The sequence below is a fragment of the Panthera leo genome, chromosome C1 (genome assembly GCF_018350215.1).
Source record: "Panthera leo isolate Ple1 chromosome C1, P.leo_Ple1_pat1.1, whole genome shotgun sequence".
In the NCBI taxonomy this organism is placed as follows: domain Eukaryota; kingdom Metazoa; phylum Chordata; class Mammalia; order Carnivora; family Felidae; genus Panthera; species Panthera leo.
Window position 1 is genome coordinate 41,142,229 of NC_056686.1, and position 24,382 is coordinate 41,166,610.

Here is a 24,382-nt window from a genome sequence, read left to right on the forward strand (position 1 = left end):
CTTACCAGATGTATGATTTGTAAATATTTTCTTCCACTTTGTGGTTTGTTTTTTCACTTTCTTGATAGTGTCCTTTGAAAAGCATGAGTGTTTTTATTTTTAATTTTTGTTTAATGTTTATTTTTGAGAGAGAGAGAGAAACAGAATGTGAGCAGAGGAGGGGCAGAGAGAGAGAGGGAGACACAGAATCCGAAGCAGGCTTCAGGCTTTGAGCTGTCAGCACAGAGCCCAAGGCGGGGCTTGAACTCACAAACTGTGAGATCATGACCTGAGCAAAAGTCAGACACTTAACTGAGACTGAGCCACCCAGGCACCCCACATAAGTGTTTTTTTAAGTTTGATGTTCAATTTGTTTTTCTTTTGTTGCTTGTGTCTTTGGTGTCATAACTAAGAAACCATTGTGTAATCCAAGGTCACAAAGAATTATACCTATGTTTTCTTCTAAAAGTTTCATAGTTTTAGCTTATTATTAATAAGTATAATGGTTTTATACGGTATAGGGTAGGGGTCCATCTTTATTCTTTTGCATAGGGGTATATCCATTTGTCTCAGTATTCTTTGTTAGAAAAATTGTTCTTTCCCCCATTAGATGATCTTGGCATCCTTGTCAAAAATCAGTTGACCATAGCTGTGTGAGTTTATTTCTACACTTTCAATTCTATTTCATTGTTCTAATTACTGTCTTTGTTACTCTAGTTTTTTATTGCTCTGAGATTGAGAAGTATGAGTTCTCCAACTTTGTTGTTGTTTTGTTGAAGATTGTTTTGGCTATTCTGGGATCAGTTTATCAATTTCTGCAAAAAAGACAGCTGGGATTTTGATAAGGGATTATGTGAAATCTGTCACATAGGAATTATGTCAATCTGGGGAGTATTGCCATTGTAACAATTTTAAGTCTTCCATTCCTTGAACATGAGATGTCTTTCCATTTATTTAGGTCTTTAATTTCTCTCAACGATACTTTGTAGTTTTTATTGTATAAGCCTTGTATTTCTAAAAATTAAATTTGTTACTAAGTATTTTAATTCTTTTTGATATTATAAATGGATTTTTAAAATGTTTATTTTTTGAGAGAGAGAGAGAGAGAGAGAGAGAGAGAGAGGGCATATGAGTGGAAGAGGGGCAGAGAGAGAGGGAGACAGAGGATCCAAGGCAGGCTCTGCTCTGTCAGTGAAAAGCCTGATGCAGGGACTCAAACTCACAAACTGTGAGATCATGAACTGAGCTGAAGTCAGATGCTTAACCTACTGAGCCACCCAGGCACACCTGGAATTGTTTGTTTGTTTGTTTTTCATTTTTAGATATTTTATTCCAAGAGTATAGAAACACAATTGGTTTTTATATATTGGTCTTGTGGTCTGAAAATTTGCTGAACTCATTTATTATCTCCAATAGTTTTTTGGTGGATTTCTTAGGATTTTCTGTATATAGGTTCTGTCACCTTCCAATAGTTTCATTTCTTCCTTACCAATCTGGATGTCTTTTATTTCTTTTTCTTATCTAATTTTCCCAGCTAGAACCTGCAGTACAGTGTTGAATAGAAGTGATGAGAGAGGACATCCTTGTCTTGTTCCTGTTCTTAGGTGTAAAGCTTTTAGTCCATTACCAGTAATTATTACATTAGCTGTGGGTTTTCATAGGTGCCCTTTATGAAGTTGAAGAAGTAACTTTCCATTCCTAGAGTGTTGAGTGGTTTTATCATGAAAGAATGTTGGATTTTGTCAAGTGGTTTTCCTGTTTTTGAGATGATCATGTGACTTTTGTTCTTTATTTTATTAATACAGCATATTATGATTTTTATATGTTGACCCAACCTTGCATTCCTGGAATGAATCCCACTTGGTCACTGTCTTAGTATGTTTGGGTTGCTACAACAAAAATACCATGAACTGGTTAGATTATAAACAACAGAAATTTTTTCTCACAGTTCTGGAGGCCGGGAAGTCCAAGATCAAGGCAGTGGTAGATTCAATGTCTGATGAGGACCTGCTTCTTAGATGACCATTGTTTTTCACTGTAACCTCACATTGTGGAAGGGCAAGGGAGCTCTTCTAGGCTTTTTTTTAAAAAATAAGGGCACTAATTCCATTCATGAGGGCTATTCCAAAGGTTCTACTTCCTGATACCATCATCATGTGGGTTAGGATTTCAACATATGAATTTGAGGGGTGGAGACACAAATTTAGACCATAATAATTTTGCTGTATAATCCTTTTTGCATGTTGCTGGGATTGGTTTGCTAGTATTTTGGCTAAGGATTTTTGCATCTTTATTCACAGTAGGTGTTGGTCTTTTTTTGTGACAGCTTTGTCTGGTTTTGGTATCAGAATAACACTAGACTCATAGAAAAAGTTGGAAAGTGTTCATTCTGAAATTTTGGAAGGGTATGAAAGGTTGTTAGTTCCTTAAACATTTGATAGAATTTTTCAGTGAAGCCACCTGGGCCTAAGGCTTTTCTTTGTGATAAGTGTTTTGATTACTAGTTCAATCTCTTGTTATATAGGTCTATTCAGATTTTTTTGTCTTCTTTAGTCAGACTCCTTTTTGTTTCTGTAAGGTTGTCAGTAATGTCTCCTCTTTTATTCCTGATTTTAGTAATGTTAATCCTCTTTTTTTCTTGGTTAGTAAAGCTAAATTGTCCCATTTTGTTGATCTTTTCAAGGAACCAGTGTTTGGTTTCATTGATTTTTCTCTGTGGTTTTTCTATTTTCTAATTTCATTTATTTCTGCTGTGACCTTTATTATTTCCTTTCTTCTGCTTGCTTTAGATTTATTTGCTCTACTTTGTGTTATTACTTAAGGTAAAAAGTTAGGTTCTTGATTTCAGATCTTTCTTTTTTAATGTAGACTTTTACAGTTATAAATTTCTCACTAAGAACTGCTTTCACTATCTCCTATAAGTATTGGTATGTTGTTTTCATTTCACATCGCAAATATTTTCTAATTTCCCTTCTGATTTTTTTCTTTGACCCATTCATTATTTAGAAGAGTATCATTTAATTTCCACATAGTTGTGAATTTCCCAATGTTATTGAGCTCTGCTTTTAACACATCATGATCAAAGAACATGCTTTGTATTGTTTCCATCCTTTTAAATTTATTGAGGCTTGTTTTATGGCCTACCATGTGGTCTGTCCTGGAGAATGTTCCGTGTGCGCTTGAGAAAAATGGGTTTTTAAGCATTTCTTTCTTTCTTTTTTTTTTTTTTAAAGTTTATTTATTTATTTTTTTAGTAACCTCTACACCCAACATGAGCTCAAACTCATGACCCCAAGATCAAGAGTCACATGCTATTCTGACTGAGCCAGCCAGGAGCCCTGTAAGCAGTTTTCTTTTAAAACCACAATGTAGGGGCACCTGGCTGGCTCAATTGGTTAAGCGTCTGACTCTTTTTTTTTTTTTTTTTTTTTTTTAATGTTTATTTATTTTTGAGAGAGAGAGAGACAGAGTGTTGAGTGGAGGAGAGGCAGAGAGAGAGGGAGACAGGAGCAGAAGCAGGCTCTGGGCTCTGGGCTCTGAGCTGTCAGCACAGAGCCCGACGTGGGGCTCGAACTCATGAGCCATGAGATCATGACCTGAGCCAAAGTCGGACGCTCAACCGACTGAGCCACCCAGGCGCCCCTAAGCATCTGACTCTTACTTCACCTCAGGTCACTGTCCTAAGATCGAGCTTCCCATGGGGCTCTGCACTGGCCATGGAGCTTACTTGGTATTCTCTCTCCTTCTGCCCCTAACCCACTCATGCTTGCTTTTTCTCTCACACGTAAAAATAAAGGCATTATGTGTTACAGACATTGCTTCCATTCATAGCCCACTGGACATTATATAGATAAATAGCCTGTATCTACCTGAAAGGGAGGCTGGAAGTGTAATATCCAACAGGAAAGCCATGTGTTCAGTTAAAACTTGGGGTGGAAGGTTTTATTACTGAAAGGAAGAAGAGGAGAATGGATGAATATTGGGGAATATCTCTTTTTCAGTCTTGTCTTTTTCCCCGTTCCTCTGCACTCTGTGCTTGGGTCTGTAAGTCTACTCTCTTATGAATAGTTTGTGTGTAGAGTTTTCTGTAACTGTGCCTTTGCTGGTGTTGTTTCCTTGGATTGGAATGCCTTTTTCTTTCTACCTCTCCTCTCTTTTTATTAGAATCTTTTTTTTTTTTTTTTTTTTAAGTCCCAGATTGAAACCTGAAACCTTCAGTATTGCCTTCCCTAATCTTTTTTCATGGCAGGGAGGCTTCTGTAGCTCACATCACTTTGTGCCTGTATTCATGTAATTTATTTTTTATTGTATTGCAATTATTTACATGCTAGTCTTTTTTTTTTTTTTTTTGGACATTTTAAGTTTTTATTTATTTTTAATGTTTATTTTTGAGAGAGGGAGAGAGAGGAAAGGAGGGAGGGAGGGAAGGAGGGGCAGAGAGAGAGGGGACAGAGGATCCGAAGCAGGCTCTGTGCTGACAACAGAGATCCTGATGTGGGGCTCAAACCCACAAACCGTGAGATCATGACCTCAGCCAAAGTTAGACGCTTAACCAGCTGAGACACCCAGGTTCCCCTTTTTTGGACATTTTTAAAGAGTCTAGGCCAATTATTTTGTAGGATGTTTCACATTCTGGATTTGTCTGATTGTTTCTAGTTACATTTGTTTTAATTATTTTCACTTATTTCTTTCAGTGTTTACTAATTCATAACCCTAATGGTGATACCATCATTGGGGCCTGTCTTACTCTTTTCCTGTTTACTATAATCATATTTTTTAAAGTGGGAGAGTAATTGAGGATGAATGTGTTGGTTCTTACCTTGAGTTGTATTCTATTTCTCACTGAGTATTTTCAAACCTAATTATTATTTTTGTGTTTGTCTTGACACTTTTGAAAATAAGTCTAGGGTATGGTAAAGGTTTTTGTTTAGGGAATGTTTTTGTTAACTGTGTTTTTGCTAACTGTATTATTAGCAAAGAACTCTTACACCTGTGCCTGGTATTGAATTTTTTTTTTAATAAAATATATGAGTCTTTCTTGTATTTTAAGTAGAATAAAAGAAGACTGTCTTCTATACTTTAATAATCATTTTTGAACGTGAATTCCTATGGCTCAGTACTTTTTTTTTTGAAGAGAGTCAACTTTGATTTATCATTGTGATATTGTTACATTCATAAGTTTAGAATCAATGAAAAAATAGGTTATGTTCATAGAAAGTACTGTTGGCAATGAAAGGGATAAAGCAGATCTTTATGTACAGACATGCAGATATCCCCAAGAAATATTTATTTTTTCCAGCTTTATTGAGATATAATTGACTATAATATTGTATAAGTTTAAGGTGTACAGTGTGATGATTTGATATATGTATATATTGCAAAATGATAACTACAGTAAGGTTAGTTAACATTATCTATCACCTCACATAGTTAACCTTTGTGTGTGTGTGGCGGGGGGGTGAGGACTTTTAAGATCTGCTTTATTAGTAACTTTTAAGTATGCAATATAGTATTGTTAACTATAGTAACCATGTTGTATGTTAAATCCTTTATAGTCATCTTATAGCTGGAAGTTTGCCTGTGGCTCAGTACATTGGATGTGGGGCATCTGTGGCTTAAAGTGGAACAGTTTTCTTTAAAACATAGTTTTATGATATTGTCTTGTTTTACTTCTCTCTTGCATAGGGGAGTACAGAAAAATTTCAGTTGTGGAGGTGTTAAATCTTCTTAAAACTTTGATTATTTGAGGTTTCACTTTATTGCTCATGACTAAATTTAATTTTAGGAATATTTACTGAATATCAACACAAGGCTTATTATGCAGAATATAGCCTTTGCTCAGCTCAGTCTAGTAAGGGAGACTTAAAAGGTAAGCAGTATTTCATTAGTAAATATTTTTTGAGCATCTAATGTGTGGCAGACACTGTTCTGGAGCATAAATCAGATACAATTCCTACTGTTCTAAGGAATATGCAGTCTTGTGGGTGACTTAGACAAGTAAACTAGCCATTATAGCACAGGGTGCATGCGATGACAGGGAAATATACGGGAGACTCTGAGAACCAGGATAGGAATCCAAATCAGAGGTAAGGAAAAGTGCTTGATGAGTGACAGAAAGGCAGAAAATCAGGGTCAAGTATATTCCAAACTGAGGAACACTGGATGAGATATCTCAGAGGCAAATTTGAGATATGCCCAAATGTGAATCATTTGGGGAATTGAAAAGAGATAAAGCAGTGTTTCTCAAAATGTGGTCCTCTATCTGCCTGAGGTATCATCTGGGAGTGAATCTTAAACCTTTGGGTGATTCTTAGCCTTCTAGGTGTTTCTCAAAGTCATTAAAATATGAGAAACACTGAGTGAGAGTCAAGGGGCATGAGGAGGAATGAAAATTATAGTGTAATATATGCTACATTAAAGGCACACATAAAGTTCTATGGTTAGGTTTATTTGTATAGACTATAAAAGGTTTTCATTTTATTTTTTTATAGTTGGCATTCAATATTATATTAGTTTCAGGTGTACAACATAGTGATTCAACATTTATATACATTACTCACTGCTTACTGCAAGTATAGTTACCATCTGTCACCATACAAAGTTATTATGACATTACTGACTATGTTCTCTATGCTGTGCTTTTCATCCCCATGATTTACTTACTTTATAACTGGAAGTTTATACCTCTTAATCCTTTTCACCTATTTTGCCCATCCCCCTACCTCTTCCCCTGTGGCAACCACTAGTTCTCTGTATTTATGAGTCTGTTTCTGTTTGTATTTTTTTATATTTTACGTATAGATGAAGTTGTATGGTATTTATCTTTCTCTGTCTGACTTATTTCACTTAGCATAATACCCCATAGGCCAACCCACGTTGTCACAAATGGCAAGATTTCATTCTTTGTTATGACTGAGTAATACGCCACTGTGTGTGCGTATGTGTGTGCGTGTGTGTGCGCACGTACACGCACACACACACACACACACTATATCTTCTTTACCTATTCATCTATTGATACATACTTAGGCTGCTTCAATTTCTTGGGAGTTGTACATAATGCCGTAAACATAGGGGTGCATGTATCTTTCAAATCAGTGTTTTTGTTTTCTTTGGATAAATACCCAGAAGTGGGATTACTGGATCGTATGGTATTTGTATTTTTAGTTTTTTGAGGAACCTCCAATACTGTTTTCTATAGTGGGTGCACCAGTTTACATTTCTACCAATGGTGCACCAGCATCCTCACTGCCACTTTAAAACATATTCATTTGAAACTAATTCCTATCCTTAATGATTTTGGGGGTTGCAGGGGAATAGGGAGAAGGGAGGGATATTACTACTATAATTTTTTTCTCTTTATCCCCAGATGATTCTATAAACAGTCTATTAATCTTTTATTCATTGGATGTTTTTGTTTTTCTTTTAGTCCAAGGACAAAATGATGAGAGGCTCTCGCAGAGGATGTGTGAGACTCAGAGTGAGTATTTTTTCATTTTATGGAAACCAATTTTGATGAAAAAAAAATTTGATGGATCATGGAAGTTAAATTTAGTTTAGTTTTCTCACTAATTGTTGGGACAGGCAACTAAAGCTCCGAGAGAAAAAAATGAGTGCCAGAACCAGGAGTAGAACTCAGTTTTTTGGTCATTGATTTAATGTTGTATTCATGACTAATGCAGCAACTGATTTTTTTTTTTCTTTAACCTCTATTTTTATAGTCAGAGACAAGAAATTAAATGAATTGTAGTATTGGTAGTAGAGCAAAGAGTAGAAATAACTCTGAAAATCCCCACTTATAGTTGTTTTTTTTTTTTTTTTTACCTATTCAACACTATTTAATAAGGGTCTAAGTAGCAGTGACATCTAGTAGAAATATAATGTGAGCCATATATATAACTTAAAATTTTGTTGTAGCCACATCTAAAAAGGAAAAACAAATAGGTGAAGTTAATTTTAATAATATATTTTGTTTGGGCCAGTATATCCAGAATGTTATTATTTCAACATGTAATCAATAAAAATTATTAATGAGATGTTTTACATTTTTTTTTCATATTAAGTCTTCAAAATCTAGTGTGTCCTTTACACATATGGCATATCTCAGTTCAGACTAGCTGCATATCAGGTGCCCAGTAACCCCATATGGCTAGTGGCTACCTTACTGGAGTTTCCATCATTATCCAAATTGCTAAAGGCAAGAAAGAGTACTTGGTTGGGGATATAATTTCTAGTACTCCATTACATCTAAAGATGAGCCTACCTTTATCATAACTGGGTAAATCAGCTTCTAGTAGTCTTTTCTTCCTCAGACTCCTGTTGCTTTCTCTCTGCCATCTTTTTTCTGCATGTTTACTTTTGAAGATGTGAATATATTTGGTAAACATATTGTCTTTATTAGCAGTAGCTAATTGGCAGAAATGGGAAATAACTAAAGAAACCAAATTCTTTTTTTTCCCTTCAATTTATTGAAACTAAAGAAAAACAAAAACAGTGAACTTTTCTCCTACTCCACCCCCAGCTTCTGGCAACTACCAGTCTGTTCGTTGTATCTGTGAACTTGGTGTGTGGTTTGTTGTTGTTGTTGTTTTAGGATTCCACATGTAAGAGAGATCAGACAGTATTTGTTTTTCTTTATCTGACTTGTTTCACGTGTCATAACAGCCTCATGGTCACTTCATGTTGCAAATGACTGGATTTCATTCATTTTTATGGTTGAATAATGCTCCAGTGTGTGTGTGTGTGTGTGTGTGTGTGTGTGTGTGTGTGTGTGTATATACACATACAGATATATAAAGAAATATATATAACACAATTTCTTTATTCATCCACCAGTGGATACTTAAGTAATTTTCATATCTTTGCTGTTATATATAATGCTGCCGTGAACATGGGGTGCATATATCTTTTTAAATTAGTGTTTTCATGGTCTTCAGATAAATACATAGAAGTATAATTGCTGGGTCATATGGTAGTTCTCATTAATTTTGGAGGAACCTCATACTTTTTTTCTGTAGCGGCTGCACCAATTTACATTTCTACCAACATTACATGAGAGTTATGTTTTCTCCACATCTTCACCAACACTTATTATTTCTTGTCCCTTTTTTTTTTAGTTGCTTCATAAAAACAATTATGAAATTTCCCTTCATTTTCTTTCTTATTGAGGTAAAATTGGTTTATAGCATTATATTACTTTCAGGTATACAATATAATAATTTGATATTTGTATACACTACAAAATGATTACAGTAATCTTGTTACCATCTATCACCATGCAGTTGACTTCCTTCACCCATTTTGTACCTTCCAACCCTCTTCCCCTCTGATTACCTGTTCTCTGTAGCCATGAGTTTTGTTTTGTTTGTTCATTTGCTTTCTTTGAATAAATACCCAGAAGTTGAATACCTGGATCATATATATGATAGTTCTATTTAATTTTTTGAGGAACCACTGTACTGTTTTCCACAGTGGCTGTACCAATTTACATCCCCACTAACAGTGTACAAGGTTTCCTTTTCTCCATGTTCTCTACAACACTTGTTATTTCTTGTCTTTTTGATAAGTCGTTTTAATAGGTATGAGGTGCTATCTCATGTTTTTTGTTTGTATTTCCCTGATAATCAGTGATGTTGAACACCTTCTCATGTGCCTGTTGACCACCTTATGTCTTCTTTGGAATAATGTGTCTAAATGGGCACATCCTCTGCCCATTTTTAAATTGGGTTGTTTGGGTTTTTTTGCTATTGAGTGTATGAGTTCTTTATACATTGTGGATTTTAACCTCTTATTGGTAGGTGACTTGCAAATATTTTTTCCCGTGTAATAAGTTGCATTCTCATTTTGTTGATGATTTCCTTTGCAAGGCAGAATTTTAGTCTGATGTCATCCCACTTGTTTATTTTTGCTCTTGTTGCCTTTGCTTTTGGAGTCAGAACAATGTCAAGGAGCTTACCACTTATGTTTTCCTCAAGTTTTATGGTTTCAGGTCTTATGTTCAAGTCTTTAATCAATTTGAGTTAATTTTTGTGTGCAGTGTAAGAAAATGGTCCACTTTCATTCTTCTGCGTTTCATTGTCCAGTTTTCCCAGCACCATTTATTAAAGAGACTTTTCTTTTCTCATTGTATGTTCTTGGCTCCTTTGTCATAAATTAACTGACCAAAGATGTGTGGGTTTATTTCTGGGCTCTCTATTCTGTTCCATTGATCGATGTGCCTGAAAAATGCTCACAGGTTAAGGGTTCAGTTCTGCAAGCCCACCCTCCACCCTTTACTTCAAATACTAATTGTAAGCCCCAGGCTATTACCTGTGTTTTGACGGACAAGCTACAGATTGGAGGTTCCAACAGCCTCCTCCTTAATTAATTTAAGATTAATTTTCTAGAGCAACTCAGAACTCAGGGAAACATGTTTACCAGTTTACTAAAGGATATGAATCAGCAGCCAGATAAAGAGATATAAGACAAGATAAGGATAAAGGGTGTGGGGCTTCCATGCCCTCTTCAGGCATGCCACTGCCCCCCATCTCCATGTGTTCACTAACCTGGAAGCTCTCTGAACCCAGTCCTTTTGGGTTTTTATGGAAGCTTCAGTGCATAGTCATGATTGACTAAGTCTTTGGCCATTGGCTGATTCAGCCTCCAACCTCTCTCCTCTCCATGGTTGGAGGTGGGGTCGACTACAAGTTCCAACTGTTTAATCACATGATTGGTCCTCCTGCCAACAAGCCCGCATCCTTATGTGGGTTCTAAAATTTGCCTTGTTAACAAAAGACACTGTACACTCTCAATACCTAGGAAAATCCAAAGGTTTTGGGAGCTGTAAGTCAGAAACTATAGAAGAAGATAAATATATATGAGAAATATATTTTGGTCTTCTGAATAACCAAATATATATTTCTTATAAATTTCTTATAAATCACTTGCAACATTGTGATTTATGAGAAATATGTATTTGGTTATACAGAAGACCAAAATATATTTCTCATAAATCACAATGTTGCAAGTTGATTTCTAGTTTCATATGATTGTGTTCAGAGAAGATGCTTTATATGATGTCAGTCTTCTTAAATGTATTGAGACTTGTTTTGTGGCCTAATGGGATCTATCCTGGAGAATGTTGCATGTGCACTTAAGGAGAATGTGTATTTTGCTGCTTTTGAATGGAATGTTCTGTTATTTATCTATTAAGTCCATTTGGCCGAATGTGTCTTTTAAGGCCAGTGTTTCTGTATTGATTTTCTGTCTGGTTGATCTATCCATTAATGAAAATATATTGAAGCCCCCTACTATTATTGTATTGTTATCAATTTCTTCCTTTAGGTTTGTTAATATTTGTTTTATATATTTTGGTTCTCCTATGTTGGGTGCATAAATATTTACAAATGTTATATCCTATTTTGGATTGACCCATTTATCATTATGTAATACTTTGTCTTTTATTACAGTCTTTGTTTTAAAGTCTATTTTGTCTGATATAAGGATAGCTAAACAAGTTTTCTTTTGATTTTCATTTGTACAGAATATCTTTTTCTGTCCTTTTAGTTTCAGTCTGCATGTGTCCTTTGATCTGAAGTGAGTCTCTTTCAGGTGACATATAAAGGAGTCTAGTTGTAGTTTTTGTGTGTGTGTGTTTGTTTTTTAGCCCATTCTGCCACTCTTTGTCTTTTGATTGGGAATTTAGTTCATTTACATTTAAAGTAATCATTGATAAGTATGTATTTATAGCCATTTTGTTGTTTTCTGGTTGTTTTTGTAGTTCCTCTCTGTTCTTTTCTGTTGCTCTCTACCCTTGTGGTTTCATGTCTTTCTTTAGTATTATGTTTAGATTACTTTTTCATTATAGGTTTTTGCTTTGCAGTTGGCCATGGGGTTCACAAATAACAGCCTTTATATATAACAGCATATTTTAAGTCAATAACAACTTATAAAAACTTTACATTTTTGTTACCCTTCCACCATGTTTTATGTTTTTGATGTCATACTTTACATCGTTTTATTTTGTGTATCCCTTAACTAATTATTGCAGTTATAGTTGGTTTTACTATTTTTGTCTTTTAACCTTTATACTAGCTTTATAAATGGTTAATCTCTCACCTTTACTATCTTTAGCCTTACTAGTGAGTTTTTTACTTCCATATGTTTTCTTGTTATTAGATGGTGCCTTTTCTTTTCAGCTTAAAGATGTCACTTTAACATTAATTAAAAGGCCAGTTTATTTATTTGTTTATTTATTTATTTGTTTATTTATTTAAATATGAAATTTATTGTCAAATTGGTTTCTATATAACATCCAGTGCTCATCCCAACAGGTGCCCTCCTCAATGGTTATCACCCACTTTCCCCTCCCTCCCACCCCCCATCAACCCTCAGTTTATTCTCAGTTTTTAAGAGTCTCTTATGGTTTGGCTCCCTCCCTCTCTTTCTTTTTTTTCTCCTTCCCCTCCCCAATGGTCTTCTGTTAAGTTTCTCAGGCTCCACATAAGAGTGAAAACATATGGTATCGGTCTTTCTCTGTATGACTTATTTCACTTAGCATAACACTCTCCAGTTCCATCCACATTGCTACAAAAGGCCGTATTTCATTCTTTCTCATTGTAAAAGGCCAGTTTAATGGTGATGAACTCCTTTATCATGTACTTGCCTGGAAAATTCTCTTTCTCCTGAACTTTTGAATGATAACTTGGCTGAGTACAGTATTCTTGATTGGAAGTTTTTTCTTTCAGCACTTTGAATATAACATTCACTCCCTTCTGACCTATGAAGTTTTTGCTAAAAAATCTTACATGAGTTCTCTTGTATATCACAAGTCTTTTTTTAAGAGTCTCTTTTTGGCGTGCCTGGGTGGCTCAGTTGGTTGTGTCTGACTTTGGGTCATGTCATGATCTCGTGGTTTGTGAGTTGGAGCCCCACATTGGGCTCTGTGCTGACAGCTCAAGAGCCTGGAGTCTGCCTCAGATTCTGTGTTTCCCTCTCTCTCTGTCCCTCCCCCTGCTTGCACTCTGTCTGTCTCTCTCAAAAATAAACATTAAAAAAAATTAAAAAAAAAAGATTCTCTCTGTAACTTCTGATATTTTATTAATTTATTTTTAAAAGTTTATTTATTCTGGGGTGCCTGGGTGGCTCAGTCGGTTGAGTGTCCGACTTTGGCGTAGGCCATGATCTCACGGCTTGTAAGTTTGAGCCCCGCGTCAGGCTCTGTGCTGACAGCTCAGATCCTGGAGCCTGCTTCGGATTCTGTGTCTCCCTCTCTCTCTGCCCCTCCCCCACTCACACTCTATCTCTCTCTCCTTCAAAAATAAATAAATATTTAAAAATTTTTAAAAAAATAAATAAAAGTTTATTTATTCTGAGAGAACGTGTGTGTAAGCAGGGGAGGGGCAGAGAGGAAGAGAGAATCCCAAGCAGGCTCCACCTCAGCAGCGTGAAGTCTGATGCAGGGCTTGAACCCACACACTGTGAGATCATGACCTGAGCTGAAACCAAGAGTTGGACACTTAACCAACTGAACCACCCAGGTGCCCTGACATTTTAGTTATAGTGTGTCTTGATATGGATATCTTTGGGTTCATCTTATTGGTAACTCTCTGTACTTCCTGGACCTGTATGTCTGTTTCTTTCCCCAGGTTAGGGAAATTTTTAACCACTATTTCTTCAAATAAGACTCTTGCCCCTTTCTCTCACTCTTCTGGGAGCCCTGTGATGCAAATGTTAGCTTATTTGATGTCTCATATGTCCCTTAAACTGTCTTCCCTTTTTTTTCCATCCTTTTGCTGTTCTGCTTGGGTGAGTTCCACTGCTTTGTCTTCAAGTTGACTGATGATTTTTTCTGCTTCATCTAATCTGCTGTTGAACCCCTTGAGTGTTGGGTTTTTTTTTGTTTTGTTTTGTTTTTAAGTAGGCTCTATGTCTAGTATGGAGTACAATGTGGGGCTTGAACTCATGAACCTGAGATCAAGACCTGAGCTGAGATCAAGAGTTGGACACTTAACCGACTGGGCCACTGAAACACACCTCAAGTATTTTTCAGTTCAATTAGCATATTCAGTTCTGTGACTTCTATTTTGTACTTTTTCATATTTTCTATTTCTCTAAGTTCCCCTATGTTTATCCATTCTTCTCTCCAGTTTGGTGAGCATCCCTATGACTATTTTTTTTTTTTAATGTTTACTTTTGAGAAAGAGAGAGAGAAACGGTGTGAGCAGGAGAGGGGCAGAGAGAGGGAGACACAGAATCTGAAGTAGGCTCCAGGCTCCGAGCTGTCAGCACAGAGCCTGATGTGGGGCTCAAACTCACGAGCTGTGAGAACATGACCTGATCTCAAGTCAGGTGCTTAACCGACTGAGCCTCCCAGGTTCCCCACATCCTTATGACTATTAAGTTGAACTCTTAGGTAAATTACTTGTCTCTGTTTCAAGGTTTTTTTCTGAGGTTTTATCTTGGTCTTTCATTTGGAACATACTCTGTTTTTTCATTTTGCTTGACTCTCACCCACCTCTCCCAGTCTTGAAGGAGTGGCCTCATGTAGGAGGTGAAACTTGTCATTCAACCCTTCCTTAGCTCTTGGTTGTCTTTCAAATCTTAATGCTTGTCCAAGCAACTTGTTGTATTTGTAATAGCTCCCAGTAGTTTAGGATGTGCCAAGATTTGTCAGTGTCCCAAAGGGGAGGATCTCAGCACCTATATTCAAACTGACTGGAAGCCAGACCCTGAGGTCTGAGCTTTTAAATGTATGGAATTATAGGGATGCCTGGGTGGCTCAGTTGGTTAAGCGCTTGACTTTGGCTCAGGTCACGATCTCACGGTTTGTTCGTTCAAGCCCCATGTTGGGCTCTGTGCTGACAGCTCGGAGCCTGGAGCCTGCTTCGGATTCTGTGTCTCCCTCTCTGTCTGCCCCTCCCTGACTCATGCTTTGTCTATCTCTCAAAAATAAATAAACATTAAAAAAATTAATAACCCCCCCTCAAAAGTATGCAATTATATACAGTCCTTTGGGACTGTAAATGTCAGCCCTACTGGCCATCAGAGCCAGGCCATCTGGAGGCATCCCCTGGATGTCAGTCACACAGAAATTGGGGCTGCAGATGCATGTATGAGCTCTTTTTTTGGGTGATACCAGTGAACTCGAGCAAGGCAGAGGAAGAGGGCCAAGATGGTGTCCACAGCCTATGTTTCCTGAGAACAGCTCCATAGGTCACTAATTATGTGCCACATGTGAAGCCTGCCTCTCAAACCAAAGCTACTGGATGAGCAAAGGGGTCCCCTTCACAGAAAGATTGGGGAGTGTGCCCTAATCTGCTGTTTGTGTAGTTCTAGCCTGCCAAGACCCATCTCTTCTCTTACCACAATCTTGTGGGACCCAGTAATGCAACCCACCCTGGCCACTAGAGCCAGGTAATTAAAGGACATTCCTTGGGCAGTAGCCAGAAAATCTGGCTGGGCTTCAGGCATAAAAACCAGGGTACCAGACATGTGTAAAGCTTCCGTCCAGGAGACACTGGTGCTCTGGTGTGTGGCAGAAGATGAATGTGAAGGTAGCGGCCACCCTTCAAGGTCTCGGGAAAGGATTACAGTTCGTCCCAGGATGCATGTTTAATTAAAAGCCCCTCAGGCTGTAGTCCTGATGTTTAGCTAGTTTCCTTCACAGAAAGACTGAGCTCCTGGGTCTGTTGCCTCTTGTACTTTGGGGTGGTAACCATTTAAGAATTTTTTCTCTGTTGGTTACAGACTGTGGGACCCACAAATGTAAACCCCATTGGTTACCAAAGTAAGGTGATATAGAGGGGTCCCCTGGTAGAAATTGCAAAAATCAGAGCAGCAGACGAGTATACTCTTCTTTCTGGGTGACACTGATTATTACAGTCATATGGGACCAGGAGTGCAAGCTCCCCTGGCCTCCAGATCAAGAGGCATCTCCTAGGCAGTAGCCTGCCACAATCGGGCACTAGACATATGTAAAAGCTCCCTTCCAAGAGATACTCTCCAGCATAGCAAAAGGAGAGTGTGAAAATGGCATCCACCAGTTTCTATCCGTGGATAATATTCCTAGAGGCTTTTAGATGTGTGTATTAAATTAGATGCCTGCCTGTTAGGCTGATGCTTTAATATTAGCAGGTGAGCTTCCTTCACTTTAAGTCTGGGTGTGATCAGCTGTCTGTGAGCTGGGCCTTGGGGTGGGTGAATCAGAGCACTTGAACCTTTTAAGAGCAGTTTCCCAGCTTCCTGGAGTCTTGTGGGTCTCCAGATTCAAGTCCAGTTGATTTTCAAAGATGTTTTGTCTCTCGAGTGTATGTCTTAAAAGTTGGGATGCCTGATGTGAGGTTTGAATCCTTTGCTCCTCAAGGAGAAACTCCAGGTTTTGAGTTCTCTCCTGGTAATGGGATGCAGTACCTGGAGTATGGTTTATGGTAAGATTTTGTCCCAGCCTCTCCTACCCACTTTGATGTTTTCATCTCATTTGTTGGATGTGTAGTTTGTCACTCAACCAGCATTTAAGGTTTTTGAAAGAGGAAATTATTCCATGTGTAACTGTAGACTCAGTATGTTTGTGGGAGGAGGTGAGTTCAGGATCTTCCTATGTTGCCATCTTGTATCAGAATCCAAAAACAAAATCTAATGGGAAAATCTCGTGCAGAGATACAAATAAGTATGGTGAATTTGCAGGATGGAAATGAGATAGACAGGCTTGTTCTGAGCTGATGATGTATATGTGATAGCATTAAGGTTTTTTAAAATTTAACTTATTATACTGTTTACTGTTTTTTTCTTTCCACTGGTTTCTCTTTTGTTGCCTTGGTTTTATTGTTTTTCTAAGCACTGTTATTGACCTTAGTCACTGCTCAGTCTGGTATTAACTGCTTTCTTGGCTGGAGATAGCTAAGTAGACTTTGGCAGAGCTGTTTTGAGACAGCTCTTCAGTTGAATTCAATCTGAATTTGGACCAATGTCCCATTGTTACATTTAATGGACTATTTTTTTTCTTTTAAATGTAGCTTAATTACTTACCCTTGTGACTACCATCCAGGTTAAGAAATAGAATTTTAGCAGGTATGCTGGAAGCCTCTTTATGTGCCCTATTTAAATTACAGGCCCCTCCCTGTCTCTTAAAGTAACCACTATTTTATTATAGCAATCACTTCTTGGATTTACATTCCTAAATTCTATACTTTGGTCTTGTCCTTCTTTTTAACTTGATAACTTTTATTTCTAATTTACCTATTGAAGAATCCAGATCCTTTGACCTATAGATTTCCATAGTGTGGATTTTACTGATTGCACACAGCTGTAATTCTGCATACTCCTCTTGCCCTCTGTTTTTCCTGCAAATTAGCAAGCGGCACAAATTAGCAAGCAAACTAGCACAGACTAGATCAGACTCAGGTTTGATCCTTTTGGTAACACTATAGGGGGTGGTATGTTCTTTTATCAAGAGATATGTAATGTCTGGTTTTTGCTCATGATTGATATTAGCAGCTACTGATGCTTAGTACATAGATTCATTAACTCATTTTGGGATTGCAAAATTGTGATATTTCCTCATTTTGTTTTAATTTTTATGAGAAATAATTTTACAAGGAGATAGTTCTCTTCATGTATTTGCTTACCCAGTGCTACAGATCAAATAAATAGGATAAGTGCTTGATTATTTCCTTTTACTCACCCAGTTTTCAAGATAGTGAATTGACTTAAAATAATACTGATTTAGGGGTGCTTGGGTGACTCAGTTGGTTAAGTGTCCAGCTTCAGCTCAGGTCATGATCTCATGGTTTGTGAGTTCCAGCCCCGCCTCGGGCTCTGTGCTGACAGCTTGGAGCCTAGAGCCTGCTTCATATTCTGTGTTTCCCTCTTTCTCTGCCCCTTCCCTGCTCACACTCTGTCTCTCTCAAAAATAAATAAACTTAAAAAAAATAATACTGATATATATATATATGTGTGTGTGTATACACACACACACACACACACACACACACACACATAAATTGATAGCAGACTCAAACAGATATTTGTACACCCATATTCATAGCAGCATTACTCACAGTAGCCTAGAAGCAGAAGCAACCCGGTATTCATTCAGTAGATGAATGGATATACAAAGTGTGGTGTGGGTGGGTGGGTGGGTGGGTGGGTGTGTGTGTGTATAATAGAATATTATTTAGTCTTAAAAAGGAAGGAAATTCTGACACATGCTACAACATGGATGAACCTTGAGGACATTATACTAAGTGAAATAAACCAGTCACAAAAAGATAATACTGTATGATTCTACTTAGTTGAGGTAACTAGAGTAGTCAAATTCATGGAAAGTGGTAGTTTCCACGGGTTGAGGGGAAGGGAAATTGGGAAGTTAGTGTTTAATGGGTACATGGCTATAGATTGGGAAAATGAAAAAGTTCTGGAGATGGATATTGATGATCACACAACAGTGTGAATATACTTAATGCCACTAAATTAAACACTTAAAAATGTTTGAATGGTAAATTTTATATGTGTTTCAGCACAATTAAAAAACATCTACCTGAAAAGGAAAAAAAAAAACCCACACCATTGCCTCTTTATTATCTCAGTTCTGTAAATGAGACACTTCAGAAGCATTCTCTGCTTAAGGTCTCACAAGGCTGAAATCAAGGTATTGACTGGGCTGAGTTCCTTCCTTCCTTCCTTCCTTCCTTCCTTCCTTCCTTCCTTCCTTCTTTCCTTCCTTCCTTCCTTCCTTCCTTCCTTCCTTTCTTTAATTTTACTCTCAAGTTAGTTAACATACAATGCAGTCTTGGCTTCAGGAGTAGAATCCAGTGATTCATCACTTATATATAACACCCAGTGCTCATCCCAACACGTGCCCTCTTCAATGCCCATCACCTATTTTCTCCACCCCCCCCCCACACTCCACCCCCATCAACCCTCAGTTTGTTCTCTGTATTTAAGAATCTCTTACAAAAGGGAACCCTCTTGCACTGTTGGTGGGGATGCAAATTGGTGTAGCCACTCTGGAAAACAGTGTGGAGGTTCCTCAAAAAATTAAAAATAGACCTACCCTATGACCCTGCAATAGCACAGCTAGGAATTTACCCAAGGCACACAGGAGTACTGATGCATAGGGGCACTTGTACCCCAATGTTTATAGCAGCGCTCTCAACAATAGCCAAATTATGGAAAGAGCCTAAATGTCCATCAACTGATGAATGGATAAAGAAATTGTGGTTTTTATACACAATGGAGTACTATGTGGCAATGAGAAAGAATGAAATATGGCCCTTTGTAGCAACGTGGATGGAACTGGAGAGTGTTATGCTAAGTGAAATAAGCCATACAGAGAAAGACAGATACCATGTTTTCACTCTTATGTGGATCCTGAGAAACTTAACAGAAACCCATGGTGGGGGGGGGGGAGGGAGAAGGGAAGGGGGTGAAAAAAAAGGAGGTTAGAGTGGGAGAGAGCCAAAGCATAAGAGACTGTTAAAAACTGAGAACAAATTGAGGGTTGATGGGGGGTGGGAGGGAGGGAAGGGTGGGTGATGGGTATTGAGGAGGGCACCTTTTGGGATGAGAACTGGGTGTTGTATGGAAACCAATTTGACAATAAACTTCATATATTGAAAAAAATTAAAAAAAAAGAATCTCTTACGGTTTACCTACCTCTCTGCATTTATCTTATTTTTCCTACCCTTCCCCTGTTTCTCAAATTCCATGAGCGAAATCATGTGATATCTGTCTTTCTCTGACTGACTTATTTTGCTTAGCTTAATACCCTCCAGTTCTATCCATGTTGTTGCAAATGGCAAGATTTCATTCTTTTTCATTGCCGAGTAGTATTCCATTGTACGTATATGTGTGTGTGTGTGTGTGTGTGTGTGTGTGTGTGTGTGTGTGTGTGTGTTCCCCTTTCTCCACATCCTTGCCAACATCTATTGTTTCCTGAGTTGTTAATTTTAGCTACTCTTACCAGTGTGAGGTGGTATCTCATTGTGGTTTTGATTTGTATTTCCCTGGTGATGAGTGATTTTAAGTATCTTTTCATGTGTCTATTTGCCATCTGGATGTGTTCTTTGGAAAAGTGTCTGTTCATGTCCTCTATCCATTTCTTCACTTAGTTGTTTTTTTGGGTTTTGATTAGGTAGAGTATCATGTCATCTACGAAAAGTGAAAGTTTGACAACTTCTTTGCCAATTTGAATGCCTTTTATTTCATTTTGTTGTCTGATTGCTGATTGACTTCCAATACTATGTTAAACAACAGTGGTGAGAGTGGATATCCCTGTCATGTTCCTGATCTCAGGGGGAAAGTTCTCATTTTTTCCCCATTGAGGATATTAGCTGTGGGCCTTTCATATATGGCTTTTATGATGTTAAGGTATGTTCCTTCTATCCCAGCTTTCTTGAGGGTTTTTATTAAGAAACGATGCTGTATTTTGTCAGATGCTTTTTCTGTATCTATTGTGACAGGATCATATGGTTCTTATCCTTTCTTCTGTTAATGTGATGTATCATGTTGATTGGTTTGCGAATATTGAACTAGCCCTGCAACCCGGAATGAATCCCACTTGATCATGGTGAATAATACTTTTAATATACTGTTGATTTCGATTTGCTAGTATCCTGTTGAAAATTTTTGCATCCAGCATAAGAGACTGTTAAAAACTGAGAACAAACTGAGGGTTGATGGGGGGTGGGAGGGAGGGCAGGGTGGGTGATGGGTATTGAGGAGGGCACCTTTTGGGATGAGCACTGGGTGTTGTATGGAAACCAATTTGACAGTAAATTTCATATATTAAAAAATAAAAATAAAAAAAAAAAAGAAAATTTTTGCATCCATGTTCATCAAGGATATTGGCCTGTAATTCTCCTTTTTAGTGGGGTCTTTGTCTGGTTTAGGAATCAAGGTAGTGCTGGCTTCATAGAATGAGTCTGGAGGCTTTCCTTCAGTTTCTATTTTTTGGAACAGTTTGAGAAGAATAGGTATTAACTCTTCTTTAAATGTCTGCTACAATTCCCCTGGGAAGCTATCTGGCCCAAGACTCTTATTTTTTGGGAGATTTTTGATAACCTATTTAATTTCTTTGCTGGTTATGGGACGGTTCAAACTTTTTTATTTCTTCCAGTTTGAGTTTTGGTAGTGTGTGAGTGTCTAGGAATTTGTCCATTTCTTCCAGATTGTCCAGTTTGTTGGCATATAATTTTTCATAGTACTAATAATTATATTTCTGTGATGTTGGTTGTCATCTCTCCTCTTTCATTTGTGATTTTATCTGTTTGAGTTCTCTCTCTTTTCTTTTTGAGAAGTCTGGCTAGGGGTTTATCAATTTTATTTATTCTTTCAAAACACCAGCTCTTAGATTCATTGATCTGTTCTACTGTTTGGGTTTTTTTTTTTTTTTTTTTTTTTTTTGAATTCTATGTTGTTTATTTCTGCTCTCATCTTTATTATTTCTCTTCTGCTAGCTTTGGGCTTTCTTTGCTGTTGGCTTTCTAGCTCCTTTAGGTATAAGGTTAGGTTGTGTATTTGGGACCTTTCTTGCTTCTTGAGATAGGCCTGAATTGCAATGTGTTTTTCTCTTAGGACTGCCTTTGCTGCATCCCAAAGGGTTTGGACTGTCATGTTTCATTTTCATTTGTTTGTATGTTTTTAACTTTCTTGTTTAATTTCCTGGTTGACCCATTCATTCTTTAGTACGATGTTCTTTAAACTCCGTGTATTTGGGGGCTTTCTAGATTTTTTCTTGTGGTTTATTTCAAGTTTCATAGTGTTGTGATCTGGAAATATGCATGCTATGACTTCAGTCATTTTATATTTGTTGAGGGCTGTTTTGTGATGCAGTATGTGATCTGTTTTGTAGAATGTTCCGTGTGCACTTGAGAAGAATGTGTATTCTTCTGCCTTAGGAGGTAAAATTTTCAATATATCTGTTAAGTCCATCTGATCAAATGTGTCATTCAGAGCCATTGTTTTTCTGCCTAGACTGCCTAGATGATCTGTTCATTGTTGTAAGTAGAGTATTAAAGTCCCGTACAATCATGGTATTATAATCTGTACATTTGTTTATGTTTGTGATTAATTGATTTATATATTTAGCTTTCATGTTGGGGGCATAAACATTTACAATGATTAGCTCTTCTTGATGGATAAACCCCTTAATTATGATATAATGCCTTTCTTCCTCTCTTGTTACAGTCTTTATTTTTATTTATTTTTTATTTTTTTTAATTTATTTATTTTGAGAGAGAAAGAGAGAGTGAGCAGGGGAGAGGCAAAGAGAGGGAAAGAGAGAATTCCAAGCAGGCTCCACACTGCCAGTGCAAAGCCCAACACAGGGCTTGAACCCATGAACTGCAAGATCATGACCTGAGTTGAAACCCAGAGTTGGACACTTAACGAACTGAGCCACCCAGGTACCCATAGAAGTCTTTGTTTTAAAACCTAGTTTGTCTGAAATATCATATGACTTCACTCATATGAGGACTTTAACACACAGAACAGATGAACACAAGGAAAGGGAAGCAAAAATAATATAAAAACAGGGAGGGGGACAAAACATAAAGAGACTCTTAAATATGGGGAACAAACAGAGGGTTACTGGAGGGGTTGTGGGAGGGGGGATGGGCTAAATGGGTAAGGGGTATTAAGGAATCTACCCCTGAAATCATTGTTGCACTATATGCTAACTAACTTGGATGTAAATTAAAAAAAAAAAATGTAGTTTGTCTGATATAAGTATGGCTATTCTAGCTTTCTTTTGACATCCAGTAGCATGATAGATGGCTCTCCATCCCCTCAGTTTCTTTTTTAATTAAAAAAAATTGTTTTTTAAATTTTATTTTTGAGAGAGACAGAGAGCACAAACGAGGGAGGGACAGAGAGAGGGAGACACAGAATCCGAAGCAGGCTCCAGGTTCTGAGTTGGCAGCACAGAGCCTGATGTGGGGCTCGAAGTCACAAACCATGAGGTCATGACCTAAGCTGAAGTCGGCGCTCAACCGACTAAGCCACCCAGGCACCCCCATCCCCTCAGTTTCAATCTGCAGGTGTCATCAGGTCTAAATTGAGTCTCTAGTAGGCCGCATTCCTATGCTTTTTTTCAAGCACGCTATTAGTCTTATGACTGTTACTCTAAATTCTTGTTTAGATATGTTGTTTATATCTGTTTTGAGCAATTCTCTGGCTGTCATTTTTTCCTGGATTTTCTTTTGAGGACAATTCTTGTTTCATCATTTTGGCTAGGTTTTTGTATTTTACATGTTTTAATAGTTGGTTATGTGTCCTGTACCTGTGAGTACTACTGTATTAAAAAGGGGTCATACACTTTCCAGGGCCTAGTGCCTCAGGAAGTGTTTTTGGAGTGTGTTGTGTGCACTCTGTTGTTGCATTTGGGCTGCTCTATCCTGCCGGTCAGTCCTCTGCAAAGCTCCTTCTTGCTTGTGGTGGAGTGTTTGGACCTTCTGCCAGGTGTGCTTTGATTTGTTTGTTGAAGCAACGCTTGAAAAAAGGAAAGGTATGGGAAAGGTATCCCTTTGTATGGAATCAGGCTCCCCCCCACCCCGCACCGCGCCCCTCCCCCCCCCCCGCAAGACAAAAATGAAAGGGGTGAAAAAGACCAAGCAGAGAATAAAAAACAAAAAACAAACACAGAAAACCCTATAAGGTTTAATCCAGAGAGAGAGAAAGGAAAATAAAGGAGATATAGAAAAGGCATAAAAAGAATGTAATACAAATGCCTAATTAAACAAAACGGAAAAAAACCATATATATATATATATATATATATGTATATATATATATATATATATATATATATATATATAATATGAATTGACCAAAACCAAATCAGAAACTATGAACCTGATTCCAAAAGAAAAAAAACAAGAAGGTAGAAAGAAAAAGAGAAGAGCAAACAGACAAACACACTAACCGACAAAAACACAAAACAGTTGTCTGTTGGTGCCTGGGACCAGTGGCTGTGCTGGTCTGGAGGAGAGGCCATCAGTTTCCTCAGTAGATCAGTCTCTGTAAATAAGAGGTTACCAGGCACCGAGGGGTGGGGTTTGGTGTAAGCAGGTCCCTCCTCTGGGGGCCACTGTGCTGCTCTCTGAAGTCCCACTGTGTTGGTGTTGGGGAGAAAAATGGCGACACCTCAACCTCTCCTTCCCAGACCAGGTGTCTCAAAACATGCTGTTCAGGCAGCCCTCACAGAGTAGCAGTTGGATTGCCCTGCTCCACAGTTCTCCCCTGCCTCCTAGGCACTTGGCTGGGATTCAAAACCTGATGTCTTAAAGGACCCTGCACCTCTTCTGGGGTGGACCCTCTGGGAGGACCCTCTTCTGGGGTAGTGCCACTCAGCTCTGCAGATAAAAGTCCTTTGGCTGGAGCCTGCAGCATCTTTTGTCCTTGAGGAGGCAATAAACCCTCTTCCCAC

General features: G+C 37.8%; 1 protein-coding gene across 6 annotated transcripts in view; it reads left to right on the forward strand.

Moving 5' to 3' along the window:
- OSBPL9 (oxysterol binding protein like 9) overlaps positions 1-24,382 on the forward strand; it is a 191,071-nt gene that overhangs the window by 34,989 nt on the left and 131,700 nt on the right. For all 6 annotated transcript variants that reach the window (XM_042951287.1, XM_042951291.1, XM_042951288.1 and 3 more), the window contains exon 2: positions 7,409-7,459. In XM_042951287.1, coding sequence (XP_042807221.1) covers positions 7,409-7,459 — 51 coding nt within the window. The remainder of the gene's footprint in view (positions 1-7,408; positions 7,460-24,382) is intronic.